Here is a 15,632-nt window from a genome sequence, read left to right as displayed (position 1 = left end):
GTAACTGTTTATGCCAGAGCGAGCACTTGCCTTGCCCTCTCCTTCTGGCACTCCTCTCTCACAATCTGTTTCGTCTAGCGGTGAGAGCGTGAGAGGGCCAATCTACCTCTTCTGTGCGTAATTATTATTAAAAACTATCGTTCTCAATCGTTGCGGTGCTGGCTCGTGCTTACGCGTGTCACGCGATCTACTCTAGTGGCTCGCTTGAGATTTTTGTTCATACGAGGAGTAGCATTGCATCGCGCATCGCTTGACAACTTACATACATGGCTGAAGGGAGTTTGGGGGGGACAGGGCAACCCTGTCGCTTATTAGCGCAAAACGCTGCACGTTCATGTGAGCCATGTGTGTGTGTTTGTGCACGTGTTTTTGTTATTGTTAAATGTAATTAAATTATGCAGATGAGTGCCAACGATGTTGCTCTCTCGGATCACCCCAACCCTCTCTGCGACGCATTAACTAAACTGCCATAGAAAAGTGTTTTTAGGTATTTGCATTTGACACCAGCAGCAAAACAGTTGAGAGGCAAGTGTAGCCCCTCGGAATCGTTAACAGATTGGCGAACACGCTCGAAACTTTCATCCAAAAGAAAGGAAACGAAAATAGATGGCTCCATCTGGCAGCGGTGGGATTCGAACCCACGCCTCCGAGGAGACTGGTGCCTTAAACCAGCGCCTTAGACCGCTCGGCCACGCTACCCCATAAAGTGGGTGGCTCAATGGCAAAATCTAAAAAAACCCCTACACAAAATTAACAATTTTGTCCCAAGCGGAAAGGAAAAAAATGCGAATATATAGGAAAACATTGTTAGGAAAAACTCTTGCATGATATTGTTAAATTTGTTCTTTATTTGATTTTATCTTCTAGTTGTTGAACATGGTTGAAATATTCTTCATTCGCTCGTTTGCGATTTTACCTTACAATAACTAGAGAGAGAATTCCTTGTATGTGTTGTGTTTGTCCTTTTAGTGATACGATTAGATGATGATCCACATATTTGGTTTGTTTCGCAGTTTCGGCTACATTCTATATGTATTGTGTATTTTACTTGTTTTTACTCGTTTATACGCTCATACGAGCACTCGCACCATTTTCTGGCTGTCTGCCTGGCTTTGCTTGTTTAACTATGGCTGTCCCTTGTAATTTGCTTAAATTGTATTCTCAAATTGATTTAATTTATTCATAGATGTAGTTTGCCTTCCTTTTTGCTTCTCTCTGTAATAACTAGATGAAAGAGAGAGCTACTGATTTGCTATGAAATATGAATATGAAATTTACGTTTGAATAAGTAAGTTTTCTTTTCATTTTCCATTTGTTTTTGTTTTGCTTGTAGGTTACTTTTAAACTCCCTTGTATTGGTTTTGCAATTTGTTCCATTAAATTGTTTAATACATACATATGTACATATGTATGTATATATGTATGAATGCATGTATGCATGCATGTATGTATGTACAATCGTTCAATAGTGCTGAAAACTCATTGCAATGGCAAGTGAAAACACAAACCTGAATCACAACACTAAAATAATAAAAAAAATAACCAAAATAAATCAACACAAAATTTTAAGTTGTTTTTTTTTTCTTTTCTTTCGCATAGCTATGTATGTATTTGTTTTGTTTATTTACACACATATTTTATATATATTGTAAATTTACTTTTAATATTTATTTCGTATTTGTTTATCTTGCATAAATTGCTTATGTATTTATGTATATTCATATTTTTTCTGAACTCTTCAAGGGATCTACATACAGTACATTCGAGTACGTAAACATTTCCCAGATTTTCATGGTGTGTTTTCCATATCTTTTTGCTTTTGCTTATCGTTCCAATCTGTAGTTTACCTTAGGGGATGATACCTTTATGGCTTTTACGGAATTTATTAACTATAAAAATCGAGATTGTTTTATTTTCGGTTTTGTATATTTTGCTGTTTTATTTTTTATTTATTTGTATGCCTTTCTCTTTGTTTTTGTTGTTGACCTTTTGATTATTTTACGGTGATAATTTAGTCTAGATACATACATAGTTTTAGTGACTGGTGCTTAAGCGCGTAAATTAAATGTAAGTATTTTTATGAAATTGCATTTTTCGTTAGTGAAATTTCCGTAAATTTTGTTCTCCCATTTTTTCCTCGAAAAAGCTTCTAATTATTTACACGAATTTAAGTGTTTTTCTTTGTTTGTTTGTAATTTAAGCAGAACTTAATAGTTAAGATCACTGGATGCAAATGAAATGACATTTCAGGAGAGTTGGCAGGGCGCCGGCTCGTTGCTGTTTTTGTGACATTTTTCTTGCTGCTGCTGCTGCTGCTGGCTTCCCTGCCACTTTCCAGTGAATGCCAAACCGTGCGCGCTCTTGTATTTACACTTGGTTTTCCCTGCTGCTGCTGCGCTGCGCTTTTCCCCCTCCTCATAATCACTCAACTAAATGCTAATTTATACAAAATGCTTTCGCCTGAATACACGTAACATAAGAATATACAATTAGATAAATTAGATCATAGAATGGATCCACAGATCGTAGGTAGAATAACACATAAATCGTCATCCGCAAGAGGCCTTATCCTGCTCCTGGTCCTGCTCCTGCTCCGGCTCCTGCTCATCCTCTCAAACTCAACCCTTGTAGAAATGGTACAGCTCAATGTCCGGATTGGGTTTCGGCTTAAAGGTGCGGCCCAGGGTGCCGCACGTCTTCCCCGTATATCAGTGATAGCGACGCAGACTGCCGTTGTTGTTGCTGCCGCTGGCCAGGATCACTCCTCCACCTACACCATGATTGTTGTTCGACAGAGTAGCCACATTGTTGTTGTTGTTGCTGTTGAAGGATCGCCGTCCGGTTGTGTTGCCATGGATCAGGGCCATGCCAACGCCATTGCGCAAAGGCAGGGCCGGTGGTGGAGGTGTGGGCGTGGGGCTGGGCGGTAAATCGTGATCCAGGGGCAGGGAGTAGTGCGAGTTGTTGTGGATATAGCCCGGCTCGGCCATCGCATCGCAGGGCTTGGCATAGACGCCCCCATTGTGGCCGTGTGGGTGGCTGTGCGGGCTGTGCGGGCTGTGGCTGTGGTTGTGGTTGAAGTGGTCCTGGGTGAGGCGAATGCCGTTGGCAAGGGCAAGGGGCTGGCTGTAGTGCGAGAGGGTGCTCTCCTGCATCCTGTGGCGTGGCAGGGAGGCGGCGTTCAGAGCCTTGCCACCGCCGTTGGCCAGCAGGCGCATGTCCTGCTGCGAGTGGTGCATCTGCGTCTGGCTGGGGCTCGGAATCTGGGTCTGGTTGTTGGTCATGTAGTGGATGTGGCTGAGCTGGGCAAAGGAGGAGGCGGCGGCGGCATGATCGACGGGGCTGGGCACTTGCAGCTGCTGCAGCGGTGCTGCTGTGCTGCTACCGGTGGTGCTGGTGGTGGAGGCGATGCCACCCCTACCCCGCATCTGAGGTGGGGGTGGAGCTTCTAGCTATAGCTCGGTCACTGGAATCGGCCGACTGCCCATATACTGCGACTGGCTGCAGGGATACGCACCCGCGGGATGCACTCCCCCGCAGCCGGGCGGCGGTCGCGTCATGTACTCCTCGTCGGAGAATGTCTTCTGGTACTCGCGCTCCTTCCTGCCCAGCGCCGAGTGTCCCTTCAGCATCTCCCGAATGCGCCGCCTGCAGGTGTACAGCACCAGGGCCAGAGTGGTGATGAGTGCCGCACAGGCCACCACCAGGATCCCGATGATGGCCTGCTTGTTGGCCGCTCCGTGGGTGCAGCCGAGCAGCGGCTCCGACAGCTGGGCGAGCGGCAGATCCCGCAGCGTGGCCGGGTAGGCGCACACCACCGGAGCGTACTGGTTGCTGGCGTTCTTGCTGATCAGCAGATTGCGCAGCCACATCAGCTGGCAGTCGCAGACGAAGGGGTTCTCGGAGAGGTCGAGGGTCTGCAGGTCGGCCCACGGTATGAGGCCCTCGGCCAGGGTGCTCAGCTGATTCTCCTTGAGGATCACCGAGCTGAGATGCGGCAGACCGCCCAGAGCGTTGGCATGCAGCTCGTTCAGCTGCTTGTTGCTGGACAGATTCAGTTGCTCCAGATTGGTGTTGGCCGTGAAGGCGCCGCTCTCGACGCGTCTCAGCCGCTGGGCTCCCGTCAGCTCGAGCCGCCGCAGCTCACGCAGTCCGGCAAAGGCGCCCGAGGCAACCACCTCAAAGTCGTTCTGGCCAATACTCAGCTCCTCCAGGCGGCCCAGACGCTGCAGGGCAGCCGTGGGTATGGCCGTTAGTCGATTGTCCGACAGATCCATGTAGCGCAGCGACTCCAGCCCCTTGAGGGCCTCGGCCGAGATGTTGTGCAGTCCGGCACCGCGCAGATCCAACCGGGTGAGACCCTTGAGGTCCTGGAAGGCACCGCCGGGAATGGTCATGAAGGAGTTGGTGCCCAAGTAGAGTTCCGCCAGACTGGGCAGACTTTGGAATGTCAGCTGCGAGGGCACAGTCGTCAGGGTGTTATCGTCCAGATAGAGCACCCGCAGATTGACCAGACCGTCGAGGGCATGCGGATCGATGTGGCTGATGCGGTTCTGGCCCAGATTCAGCTCCTCCAGCCGCACCATGGGCGAGAAGGTGCGGAACTCGAGCTCCGCAATGAGATTGCCTCGCAGATTGAGCACACTGATGGTGGAGAGGCCCGTGAAGGTCTTGTTGGAGACCTGGCCAATCTTGTTGTGGTTGAGATGGAGCTCCTGCAGCTTGGCGTGGTAGGCGAAGGAGCGCTCTGGTATGGTTACCATGTCGTTGAAGGACAAGTCGAGGAATGTCAGCTGCGCATAGAACTGCATCGACGAGTCGATGGTCTTCAGTTTGTTGTTCTTGATGACCAGCCGCTGGATGGCCGGATTGAGGGCTATGGGGAGGACATCCAGCCGCCCCTCGCCGCAGTTGACCATCAGGGTGTCGTCATCGCATTCACAGCCATTTGGACAATTTGCCAGGCCATTTGTTGGCTGCAGTAAGCCCACAAGCACCACCAGCACCAGGCCTAGCAGCGACAACAGCGATGAGGTCGGCGAGGACGACGACATGGTAATTGCCCTAGCCAACGACGACGACGACGACGACGACGACCGTCGTCTGCTCATTACACGTCTCTCACGTCTCCCCTCTGGACACTGGACACTGGACACTGGGCTCTGCCCTTCCTGCCTGACCGTCTGGTCTCCTCTCTGTCTGCCTGTCTGCCTGTCGGCCTGTGTGATTGTCTCTCTGTTGAATGGTGGTTTTGCTGTGTGTGGACTGTCTTTTGCTGGTTCCTCGTCTGCTGTGCCCGCTTTTATATCGGGCTAAATACGCTTTGGCCAAGTTTGCCAATGGCTTTCGTATTTCGACTCCGACATTCGCCTGCAACGACAAAGAGGGAAGAGAGAAGAGAGTGGGGTTAGAGGTTGGTTCGAGCGCTTTAAATTGATTTTCCATTAGAGTTCGAAAATGGTTTGGCTTGGCTTTTGGATTTTCATTGGATTTGGCAGCTGCTGCAGTCGCTGGAGCTGCCGTTTGTCCCCCTCCAACCCCGTCGGGAGTTAATCGGTAGTTTTGTGGATTATTTTCCGCTTTTTTGCTTCGTTTTTTCGTTTTTTCGTTTTTCCTGTTGTTGCTGTGTGCCCTGTCTGACAGTAAGCAAATGAAGACAATTTAAATGGCCACGGCACCGACATTAGGAATGGCATTAGGACAGCCATTTGGCCAGCCAGAAGTTGGCTTTAACTGAGGCTTTGCAAAGGCTTTAATGTGTGTGTGGCCCCTCAGACTTACCCCGAGGAAGTTCTTCAAAGTCAACCGCACCCCTAAAACACACACACTCCTCGTACACGTGTCAGACAATGGACCTAACCGGGGTCCAACCCTTTGTGTCGACTGACAAGTCCCCAAAGTCAAACCTCCTGCCCTCAACCCCAACCCCAACCCCAAGCACGAACCCAAACCCTCCATATAGAGTCCATGGCCCAGAGGGAACACACCCCGCCCCGAACAGGCCAAAGAGACATGCCGCATAGTTTGAGCCAAAACTTAAAACACAAACTTGCATTCTGTTTGCTTTGGGGACATTTATCAGCTGCGAGCTCTGGTGTTCGGGGTTCGGGGTTCGGGATTCTGGGATGGGATCTGGGGACTACGGGGAAACAAAACTTAATTTAGCGCGGCAGCAGCAACTGCGGGAAGTTCAAGGATGATGCTGCGTACGAGAAGAGATATCTATCGGCGCAGGGTCCCCGAAGGGGGGGCCATAAAATAAATAAAACAAAAGGCAAAATTCTCCTTTTTTCTTGCTCTGTTTGTTGTTTTGTTTCCTTGGAATGGGTAGGGGAAAGAGCACAAAGGAAGCTTGCCCCTTTTTGTATTTTTCAAAACTTTACGCAGTGTAGGCGTGGCCGGCCCCAAAGGCGCTATGAAAATAATCATAGATGTGGGTCATACTTCAGAGGAAAGCAGAGAGGAGCAGAGTGGCAGTGGAGCAGCGACTGTCTTGCAAAGGCTGCCTCTCATCTCTCTTAACTCTCGCTTTTTATTATGTAAATAACACATAAACACCCGGGAGCATCATATGAAGCGGCGCCACACGCACACAACACAAAAAAATGGCATTCGAGAAGGGTCCTGGAACAGTCCCAGAGCCAGGAAGAGGACCAGGAACAGGACCAGGACCAGGACTCCTCATCATTATCATGCATATGCCATAAAGCAACTTGTTGAGGGAAAGACTGACTTCCACGAAGAACAAACAACTGACAACAATTTCAGGGAAATAAAAACAGAAATTGTGAAGTTTTTCCGGAGCACAGCTGCGTGGAATGCATATTGTGGGAAGGGGAGACTAAACGGCTGGATGGCGGGGAAAAGTGGGGGAAAAAATCAAATTTAAATTGCTAAAATCCTGTTAAATGGCCAACACAGTGCCCGAGGCCTGATGCTGAGCTCGGTGAGACCCCAAGACCTGTGGCTGTTTGTTGCCTCTCAAGTGGCTCAGAATTTATCGGTTGGGTGAGGCTGCCAGAGGAGATTGGGTTGTGAAAGCTACAACAGAGGATTTATTTGCCTTAAACTACATTTAGGAACCTCTTCCAGTGATGCTCTCACATGCTTATGGATCCATCATTAATCAATTCCATTTGCTTTACATTAACGCAGTTACTCGCTGTTCTTTCTCCTATAGTTCCACTCGTTCCTCTTGCCACTCTCGCTACTCGCCTTCCACCTTTCATTCAGCTTTTATCTCTTGGGATTGCACTATGCAATGGTATTTGGGTTATTTCCTTTTGGTTGCAGCTATTTAAATTGTCACCCACACACAAATGTGCTACCTTTTAGCCGCTCCCTGCAGCCAGGATATTGTCTGTCCGCCCCCTGAAAGTATGCTCTAAATATTTTATAGTCTGCCGACGAGATTTTATTTTCGCTTTCTTTTTTTTGGGGGACATTTTTATTTGGTTTTGCTGCTGTTGCCGAAACTCATTTATTAGTTCCGTCCGTGTCCGCACCCGCCCATCCCCTTTTAGCCACTATTTTCAGCCATTGTTATAAATGTTTGGCTGTCAGTTGAACTCGCACTGTGACTAGGACTGTGCAGCCTTTGCGGCCATGGCCCCACAGAGAGTGGGCAGCACCAAGAGGGTGAGTGGACAGTGGCAAAGTGGCGGGTGGAAGGGGTGTGTGGTGTGGTGTGGTGTGGTGTGGTGTTGGGAACCTCTTTTTATTATATTTGTCTGTCTGCGCGCAGTCCGGTTCCGTCTTGTTTTGGATTTGGGGCTTCCCCTTGGTTCTGCTTTTGCTTTGGTCTAGCGCTATGACTTCCGTTTCCCTTTTCATCCTTCCCCCTGTGCCACACCACTTTTCACAACACCTCTTCCGTATTGTTCTTGTTTTAGGGGAAGCCGAAACTTTTTCAGTTGCAGTTTGGTGGAAATGGCTAAATAAATGCAAGTTTCTTTTGATTTAATGTTTTTTATGGCCCATTTAGAGCGAGAGAGAGAGAGAGAGAGCTGGTACAGTTGTGCCTAAAAGCGGCAGGGATGCCAACGTGTTTCATCTGTTTGTGGGCCAAAAAGTTTGGCGCTTTTAAAAATAGCATTAGGAAAATGTATATAAAAAATTGACTGGTCCGTAATGGTTTCCAGGCTTCCCGGTTTCCACGGCTGCTGCTGCTGCTGCTGCTGCTGCCTGTGCTCCAATTTCCAGCAAACTTTTGCTGTCCGCCAGCCAGCCATCAAATGTCAGCAATAAACTTCAACTTGTGCCTTGTGTTTGCCTTTCTGCCCCAAAAATGTTTAATATTTCAAAGTAATGCTTGCCACCGGCCCAGCCAGTCCCCGGACAGTAGAGCCAATATGCCCACTAAGCCAGAAACGCAACCCAACCCCCGAGAGGAAGGCTCCACACACCCTGCCGAACTGAACCCCTTCCCCCTGATGTTATTTATATGACAATTTCGCTTGAGCGCGCGTTAAAATATCGCCGACAATATTTTATGCTGAATGCTTTGGCTCATGTTTTGCCAACAGCCAGGCACAGAGAGAGAGACAGAGAGAGAGAGAGAGCTCTGGCACTCCCCCGCTTACAGCGAGTATATGCTATGATAAACTCGGCAAATTTATCCTGCTTTGTGCCATACGTCTTTTGGCACAGTTTCCGCTCGAGACATGTATCACGACGAACCTCCTGCCACCTCCTCTTCCGCTGATATCGTATCGTATGGTACCCTCCCGCTGTATTTGCACTATTTGCACAGTTTACAGCTTCAGTTTTTAGCTGCGACTTTGAGTTAGAGTCTGTGCATCGGGGAGATACTTTTTATTCGTGCTCAACTCGAGCACACCAAATATTTGCCATCCGAAAGAGACCAAAACAAAGAAATGCAAGCTCACGCACAGACTCTGCCAAATTGGAAGCGGTATTTGGGGCAGCAGCAGCAGCAGCAGCAGCATCCCCCACGCCACCCCACCCAACCACCCACCAACCATTCGCGACGTGAGGCTGAAGGCTGAAGGCTGAAGGCTGTGTGCCAGAGTGAAAGTCGCTGTGGCAACATCCACTCGTCTGTGAAATAGAAAACGAAACAATGGATTGTGTATGGAATGGCATGGGTGGCACAGGGAACGGGCGGTATTGGTGGCGGTTAGGTGGGGCACATTAGAATGGAATGGAATGGAGTCGAGTCGAGTCGAGTAGAGTTGTGGTGTGGTGTGGTGCAGAGTGGCCGCCGGGGGCCGCTTGGCAACTGCGCGTCGCCACACATGTTACTTCAATTTTGCAGTAATGGTAATCGCTGGCAAAAAGTTTCCCTCCAATTGAATTGAGCTGGGGATCTGGATCGAACGGGGTTTCCATTGGGTTCTGCCAGTAGCAGCAGCTGATTTGTGTTTATGAACCACACAAGAGCCACGCTCGCAAAAAGACAGACCGGAGGGGGCACTGGTGATTGGAATCATCGAAAGCTGGCTAATTTCGGGGGGGATCCAAGGGGTTGAGTTTGCTATTTCTAATGAGATTTCAAGGCTGCTCTTAAGTAAAGAGTTTCTAAGATATTTCTAGCATTCTAGAAGCAGAAACTGAAATGCGATCTCCAAATTTAGGTAAACATTTAGCTGGTAGGACTTTCTCCTATGGCAAAGTTCAACAACTCCGAAATGAGCACTTAAAGAGGTCTCCCAGTGAGCTGGCTCATTTGTTGGTCCTGTTCTGTAGGTAATCTCTCGCTCCACCCCCGCTCGAGAGTGGGCCACAAAAACCAACAACAATGGTGAGCGGCTTTGGATTCAAAAAGTATTTTATGGGTCCCTTGAACATTGAGACTACTAGGAGACGGCGACAACGACGATGACGGCCACGAGCTGCTCATAAGGAGGAGGAGGAGGAGGCTTGTGGCTGGAGATGGAGAAATATGAGGCAACGGAGAAGGTGGATGATGTCGACGACAAGCCAAGAATTTTGTCAAAAGTTGGAGCTACGACCATGGCTTTTATGGCATAATTCCTAGCACCGTACTCGACACTCCTCTTGCTCTTGTTCTTTTTTTGGTTTTACTGCCTTGCCAAAAACTTTGCCTCAGAAAAAGAGAGCGCAAGAGAGAGCGAGAGAGATGGAGCACGATAGAGCGAGAATTGGCATGGCAAGAAAGTAAAGAGTAATACCCAAAGCAGTCATAAAGTAAACCAAATATTTTACATATAAACGACCGCAAGCCGATGTCGTAGTGGAGGTCCCAGACGACGTCGCCATTTTAGCCATAATTTTCTTCTTTTTTTTCAGCGCATTTCGGCTTGGCTCCATGCCCAATATCCATGGCAGCGGCGACAGCCAAAAGTAGGTAAAACATTTTGGCCCATCGACCTTGCCATCTAGCAGCAATCTCCACATTTACATTCCCCATTCCCCACTCGGCGCACTTCCGTGTGTCTGGGAGTTTAAAGCCAAGGCAAACTTATATGTGGCAGACAATAAATCCCGAGCTATTGATCCTTGCTATATGTCTTAAACAAATTTATATGGCAAACGGAAAACTAACCCATATATATACTGGACTTATTCCAGAGGAGGTGGGTCTGCCAGTGGGGCTTTTCTTTTTTGATAGACGCGCATATGGCGCCCGTAACAGCATGTCGAACATAAACTTTCCTCGGATAACTGCAGATTGCAAGGAGCTTCCCCCAGGGGGGGGCAGGGATTTTGTGTGGAGGAGCATTTAGTGTCGAGGGCTTTAAAATTAAGGCGCGATAGTGGAAATTTTACTACAAACACGGCTTAGGAAGTTGAGACATAAATTGTATGCAGAGAGCGAGAGAGAGAGTGAATGGGAATGGTGGAGTCTGGCAGGATGATGACCCTAAGTGGAAAAGGAAGTGCGTATCTTATGAAGTTAAACAAGGATTAAAGAGTAAGTAGGAAAGAGAGAACTTGAAGAACACTAACAGATCGGTCCTTCAACCCTTATAAATCCCCGACTCCCTGTGTACCTTGGACTTAAATCTTTAAGTGAACTCTAGAGCAGAGATCCTTGAAGCCAATCCGCCGTTTGAAGTGCGGCAAAAGTTTGCTCAGCTCTAAGCCAAAGCAAATTAAATTGCCATTGGCCCAAGCACAAATGATTTTTTCTGCCTTCGCTTTTCCTTTGGCCGGGTTGAAAAAAGTTTGCCAACTTTGGACATTATTTCTTGTGCGGATGCGGATGCGGGTGCGGGCCTCGAGCTCTTATCGGCAAAAGTCAGCAAACAGATCGGATTTGTATTTAAATTAAGCATTAAATAGTAAAAAGGTAAAGAACGCTAATGAAAACGGTCTTGACGGCGTGGTGGCAGGGGCAATGGGATTTTCCTGTATGTCCGGCAGAAAGGATGAGGCGGCTTTTGGGACCCTACAGCGGCATTTGCTGACAGGCATTAGAAGTGGAGCAGTCGCGACACCACCAACCGGATGTCCTGCGTTCGCCCTCCGCCCTGCGGCCTCCTCTTTGTTGCTGACTCAACACGCCTCACCTGCGACAAGCCGTGGCAGGTGGAGGAAGGCTCTATTGGTGGTGAGTGGGGGTATGCCTGAACCTGGACTTAGTGGCCAGGACAGCGTCGTGGCCCATAAATCTTTCGTAAAATCGCGGCCAGGCGCAAAGTGCACCACAAAATGGTGAAAATTGCACGGCAAGGATGTAACAAAAGGGATACCCGAGACAGAGACACAGAGACACAGAGAGAGAGTGCGAGAGGGAGAGAGAGAAAGCATCTAAGCGGGCAGCTTACATTTCTCCAGTCTAGGGTTAGGTGTGGTGCTGCGGGTGGGTGGATCCGGTGCAGAAGCTGGTTTCGGCGGGGACTGGCAACCTGTGCTTAAATGGGTGTGCGTAAATTTAGTGCGCTTGAATTTTAGTTTCACAGTTGCGCTGATTTACTTGGCCATGGCCCGTTCTCACCTAGCCACAGTCCAGTCACAGTGGGACAAGGGCAAACAAAAAGTGTAACCAAGGGGGAGCAGCAATAGTGTCACAACTAACTCAAAGATAATTCGTACGTTGAATAATATGTACTAAAATGTTGAATTTAATTATTTATTTGCGATTCAGAGCATTCCCAAAATAAAACAAAATTAATTCATTAATTCAAAAATAATTAAACAAATAATAACTATTTTTAGTTTCCTCCCAAGCGTTCAGTTGTTACTATCTAAATTGTATATTTGTATTCGAATACCTTTTGCACAACCATGAACAGTCCCTAATAACTATCCAATAATTGTAACATTACAATCAAAATACAAAATGTTCCTTTAAATTATAATTAATCCTTCTTTATTCTTCCTTTTGAACTTATCGTTCTCCACTTCCACTTGCAGCTTGATTGCATCCCACTGTGCATTTAAAATGTTCCATATTGTTTGCATTTGCTTTTAAATTTCCACGCTCAACATAGTACAATAAAAAAGAGACAGAAAAAAAGAGCGAAACAAGAAGAAACTTTTGCCTACTTCCCCTTCCCCTGCTCAACAACCAACGTCAAACGCTGCAGCGGCAAGCGGAGGGACGTCACATGTGTGTGCAAGAGTTATACGTGTGGCTGGAGGTGTGCCAGCAAAGAGCGGGGGGAAAAGAGAGTGTGCAAAGAAGAGCGCCACTGGAACGGTGGTTTTTTGCCTTAAACAGCGCCAGAGAGGGGGGGACAGAGAAAGAGAGAGAGAGAGCTAACCAGACTCATTTAAAGAGAGCCCGACCCCGAGACATGAGTTAAGTGCGATGGCGAAATTTATGCGAAGAATGCAGCACGGCAATATGTACTACGAGTGCAACAAGAACAGCAACCAGCAGCCAGAAACGGCAACGGAACCACATGGTCTGCCAGCATTCCTCTTTTCTTCTCTGTGGGTTTCGGTGTTGCCAGTGCACCAAAAAAAAAAAAAAAACAGCACAGGACCAACACGGGAGTCTCTTTCCTTTTTCTTTTTTGCTCTGTTGAATAATGTTCACCCAAATGGGGGATGTGGCCATGGTTGTGCGATGAGGCGATGGAAAAGCATTTGCCAGTGGGAAAACCCTCCTTTCTATGTGTATTACTCTGATTCTCTCTGTTGGGCCTGCAATGTGTGAATAAGTAAGCTCTATAAGAAGTTTGTCCATTTTCAGTCTGCAGTCGGTGCTTCTTACTCTTCGTCTGCTCATTTCTCATTTCTCATACCCTCCCTTCTGCAAGAGAGCGAGAGAGAGCTTGCTGTCTCTCTTCTCCCAATTATCCATTGTTTCACGAGCGACTGTGGGGCTGTGGCTAGGCATACAGTGAAACTTAATAAGATTTTAATTGAAGCGCAAGAATTTAATTAATTTAATTATGAATACATAAGCAGACAGCAGCGAACCAGAGAGAGAGCGAGAGTGGGGCAGTGGCGAGACACATGATATATGTGAGAGGTAAGCAAGAAGAGCCACAGAGGGCTTCTCTCTCTCTCGCTCTGGGGTTGGTGTTCCATTCCGGGAATGCAATAAAATTGTAAATTTGATTAAAGCGTAATAAATTAACAAAAAGGTCAGAGGAAGCGAAAAATCTTAGCATTTGCAGGGCCTGTAATGCACCTTAAAGGGTATTAATGTACAAGCAGCTAAGATCTTAAGAGAGTTTATTCAAATATTTGTCCACTTAGGGGAAATGTGTAACCAATAAAGCTGTCTGCTAAACAATGCTAAACTGTATGTATCTGAGTGTCTCTTTGGTTAATCCGCATTAAACATGGTTAGCACTTTCCACAAAAGTCACGTTCCGAAACTCTTTTGTCAGCTAAAAATACTTCCCAACGCGTTTCTGGCGCTGTTTTAAACGCGTTGGGGCTTTGCTCCATTTTTTTGTATTGGCGCTCGCGTTTCATGTGCGAAGTTGGCTTCCGCATTCAGTTGGGTGTCAGTGGAAGACTTGCGTGACAATTAGTAGAGAGAGAGAGAGTCTGCCGAAGAGTCTGGTCTGGGAGCAGTTGGGAAAACTGTCATTCTTGAACTTAATTAAAGACGTAGAGTTTTCCCTGGCCTGGCAGCCATTAATTTAATTACTGTTTTCAATTAAACGCGAATGAAAACTCATCAAATGCAGTTTCCAGCTGCATAAATCAATTGATTTAGCTGCCATGCACACACATGGACACGGACACATACCAGCCCCCACCCTTCAATCCATTGAATTGGATATCAACATCATGATTGAGCTTGATTCATTCATTCCGAACGCTTGTACATCTGTTCGTTTATGTTCGTTTATCAATTATTGCTTTTTCGGAAAGGAAATGCTCGAATCTCTGTCACTAAGAGGGGTTCAACGGCAGCTAAGAGCGACAGCGACAACGGCAACGGCAACGGCAACGGCCGCGTGTTCCCCTGCACAGTTGACCGACTTTGAGTTATTGTACTTGCTTTTGCTGCTTCGTTTTGTTTGATTTTCATTAAGTCTAGCCTCCACCCATCCCTCTGCCTTGCCATGCTGCAAGTTGCCAGTGGCAGTTGCCAGTTGCCAGTTGCAGTTGCAATTACTTGCGTCATTAAACGGGCGACCATTCAGCGGAAAGAGAGAGCCTTCTCCGGTTCTCCTCGGGTTACTGCGCTCAACCCTTGGGTGATTTATATTACTTTGCAAAAGTTTCTACAATAAAAGAAAAATAAAACAAGTCTCAATTGAGTCGCCTCGCTGTGCTTTGCCAACACAACATTAACAACTTGCAATTAGTGTTCAATAGTTGTTGCTTTTTCCTTGGGGGTTAACCATAAACCCCAAAAAAAAAGTCACGTAGTTGGAAAAGTCAAACCCGAATGGAATCAGAGGGAGCAAAGGGAATTGCCAATTGGCAATATTTTGGAACGTAATTCTCTACAAACTTCACTCCTTTTTAGTGGTAATTCATAATAATTCAAAACCTTTTTCGTATCGCCATTCTCAACACTTCCGAAGGGCATTCAATTCAAATTTAATCCCAAAATCAAATTTCGATAATCAGATTCTCTTTTGTAATCCTCTTATGCCCATATAAACCACAATGTGCACCACAGGAACCCTAACAGATTCCTCAAATTCCAGCACAAACATAAAATCGCCAGGGTAAGCGAAAAAATCGCAGTCGCGGCAAAAACCGCGCGCACTTGTCAGGCGGAGCGTCAAAAACCGCAAGCGACAGGCCAGAAGGGTGGGGTAGCCGCTGTGGCCCCAATTAATTGTTGTATTTAGCAGAAAATGAAATGAAATAAGTGACAACATCAATGCGAATTAAAATTATTGTCGCCTGGTGCTGTAACGCAATCAGTTTCGATTTGATTACCTTTAATTGACTTTTCAGCACTGGTGAATAGGTGGCAGGAGTGGCAGCAGCAGCGGCAGCGGCAATTTCTGGTGGCAGATGGCAGTGACACTGGCAGCTCCAACGTCATCAGCATTTAACACTTTTTATTGTTGTGCCGTTGTTGTTGTTGTTGTTGTGGCTCATTAACAATTCAAACAGTGTATTTGTCTCTCTGTCTCTCTTTTTGTATTTATTATATTAAATTCAATTTCAATTTGAAAGCCGGAACTTTGTTGTCAAACATATTGTTGCTCGAATATACCTGCAACGAGAATAAAATGTGTAAAAAATGCATAAATTATTTAAGACAACCCATTGGG

The 15,632-nt window shown here is 46.9% G+C and overlaps 1 protein-coding gene and 1 non-coding gene across 2 annotated transcripts in view; both read right to left on the bottom strand.

The window, feature by feature from the left end:
- Nucleotides 1–617: 617 nt before the first annotated feature.
- On the bottom strand, nt 618–699 carry Trnal-aag. Its single transcript has one exon. It is a non-coding gene; the product is annotated as a tRNA-Leu (tRNA).
- Nucleotides 700–1,986: 1,287 nt separating this feature from the next.
- LOC117579072 (carboxypeptidase N subunit 2) overlaps nt 1,987–15,632 on the bottom strand; it is a 47,474-nt gene continuing 33,828 nt past the window's right edge. Inside the window, 2 exon segments of the mRNA XM_034264776.1 lie at nt 1,987–5,370; nt 15,292–15,574. Of these exon segments, the coding sequence (XP_034120667.1) occupies nt 2,709–5,111 (2,403 nt within the window). The 5' untranslated portion in view covers nt 5,112–5,370; nt 15,292–15,574 and the 3' untranslated portion in view covers nt 1,987–2,708.

Source organism: Drosophila guanche, unplaced genomic scaffold, assembly GCF_900245975.1.
Source record: "Drosophila guanche unplaced genomic scaffold, DGUA_6, whole genome shotgun sequence".
Classification (NCBI taxonomy): Eukaryota; Metazoa; Arthropoda; class Insecta; order Diptera; family Drosophilidae; genus Drosophila; species Drosophila guanche.
This window is presented reverse-complemented; position numbering and strand designations above follow the sequence as displayed.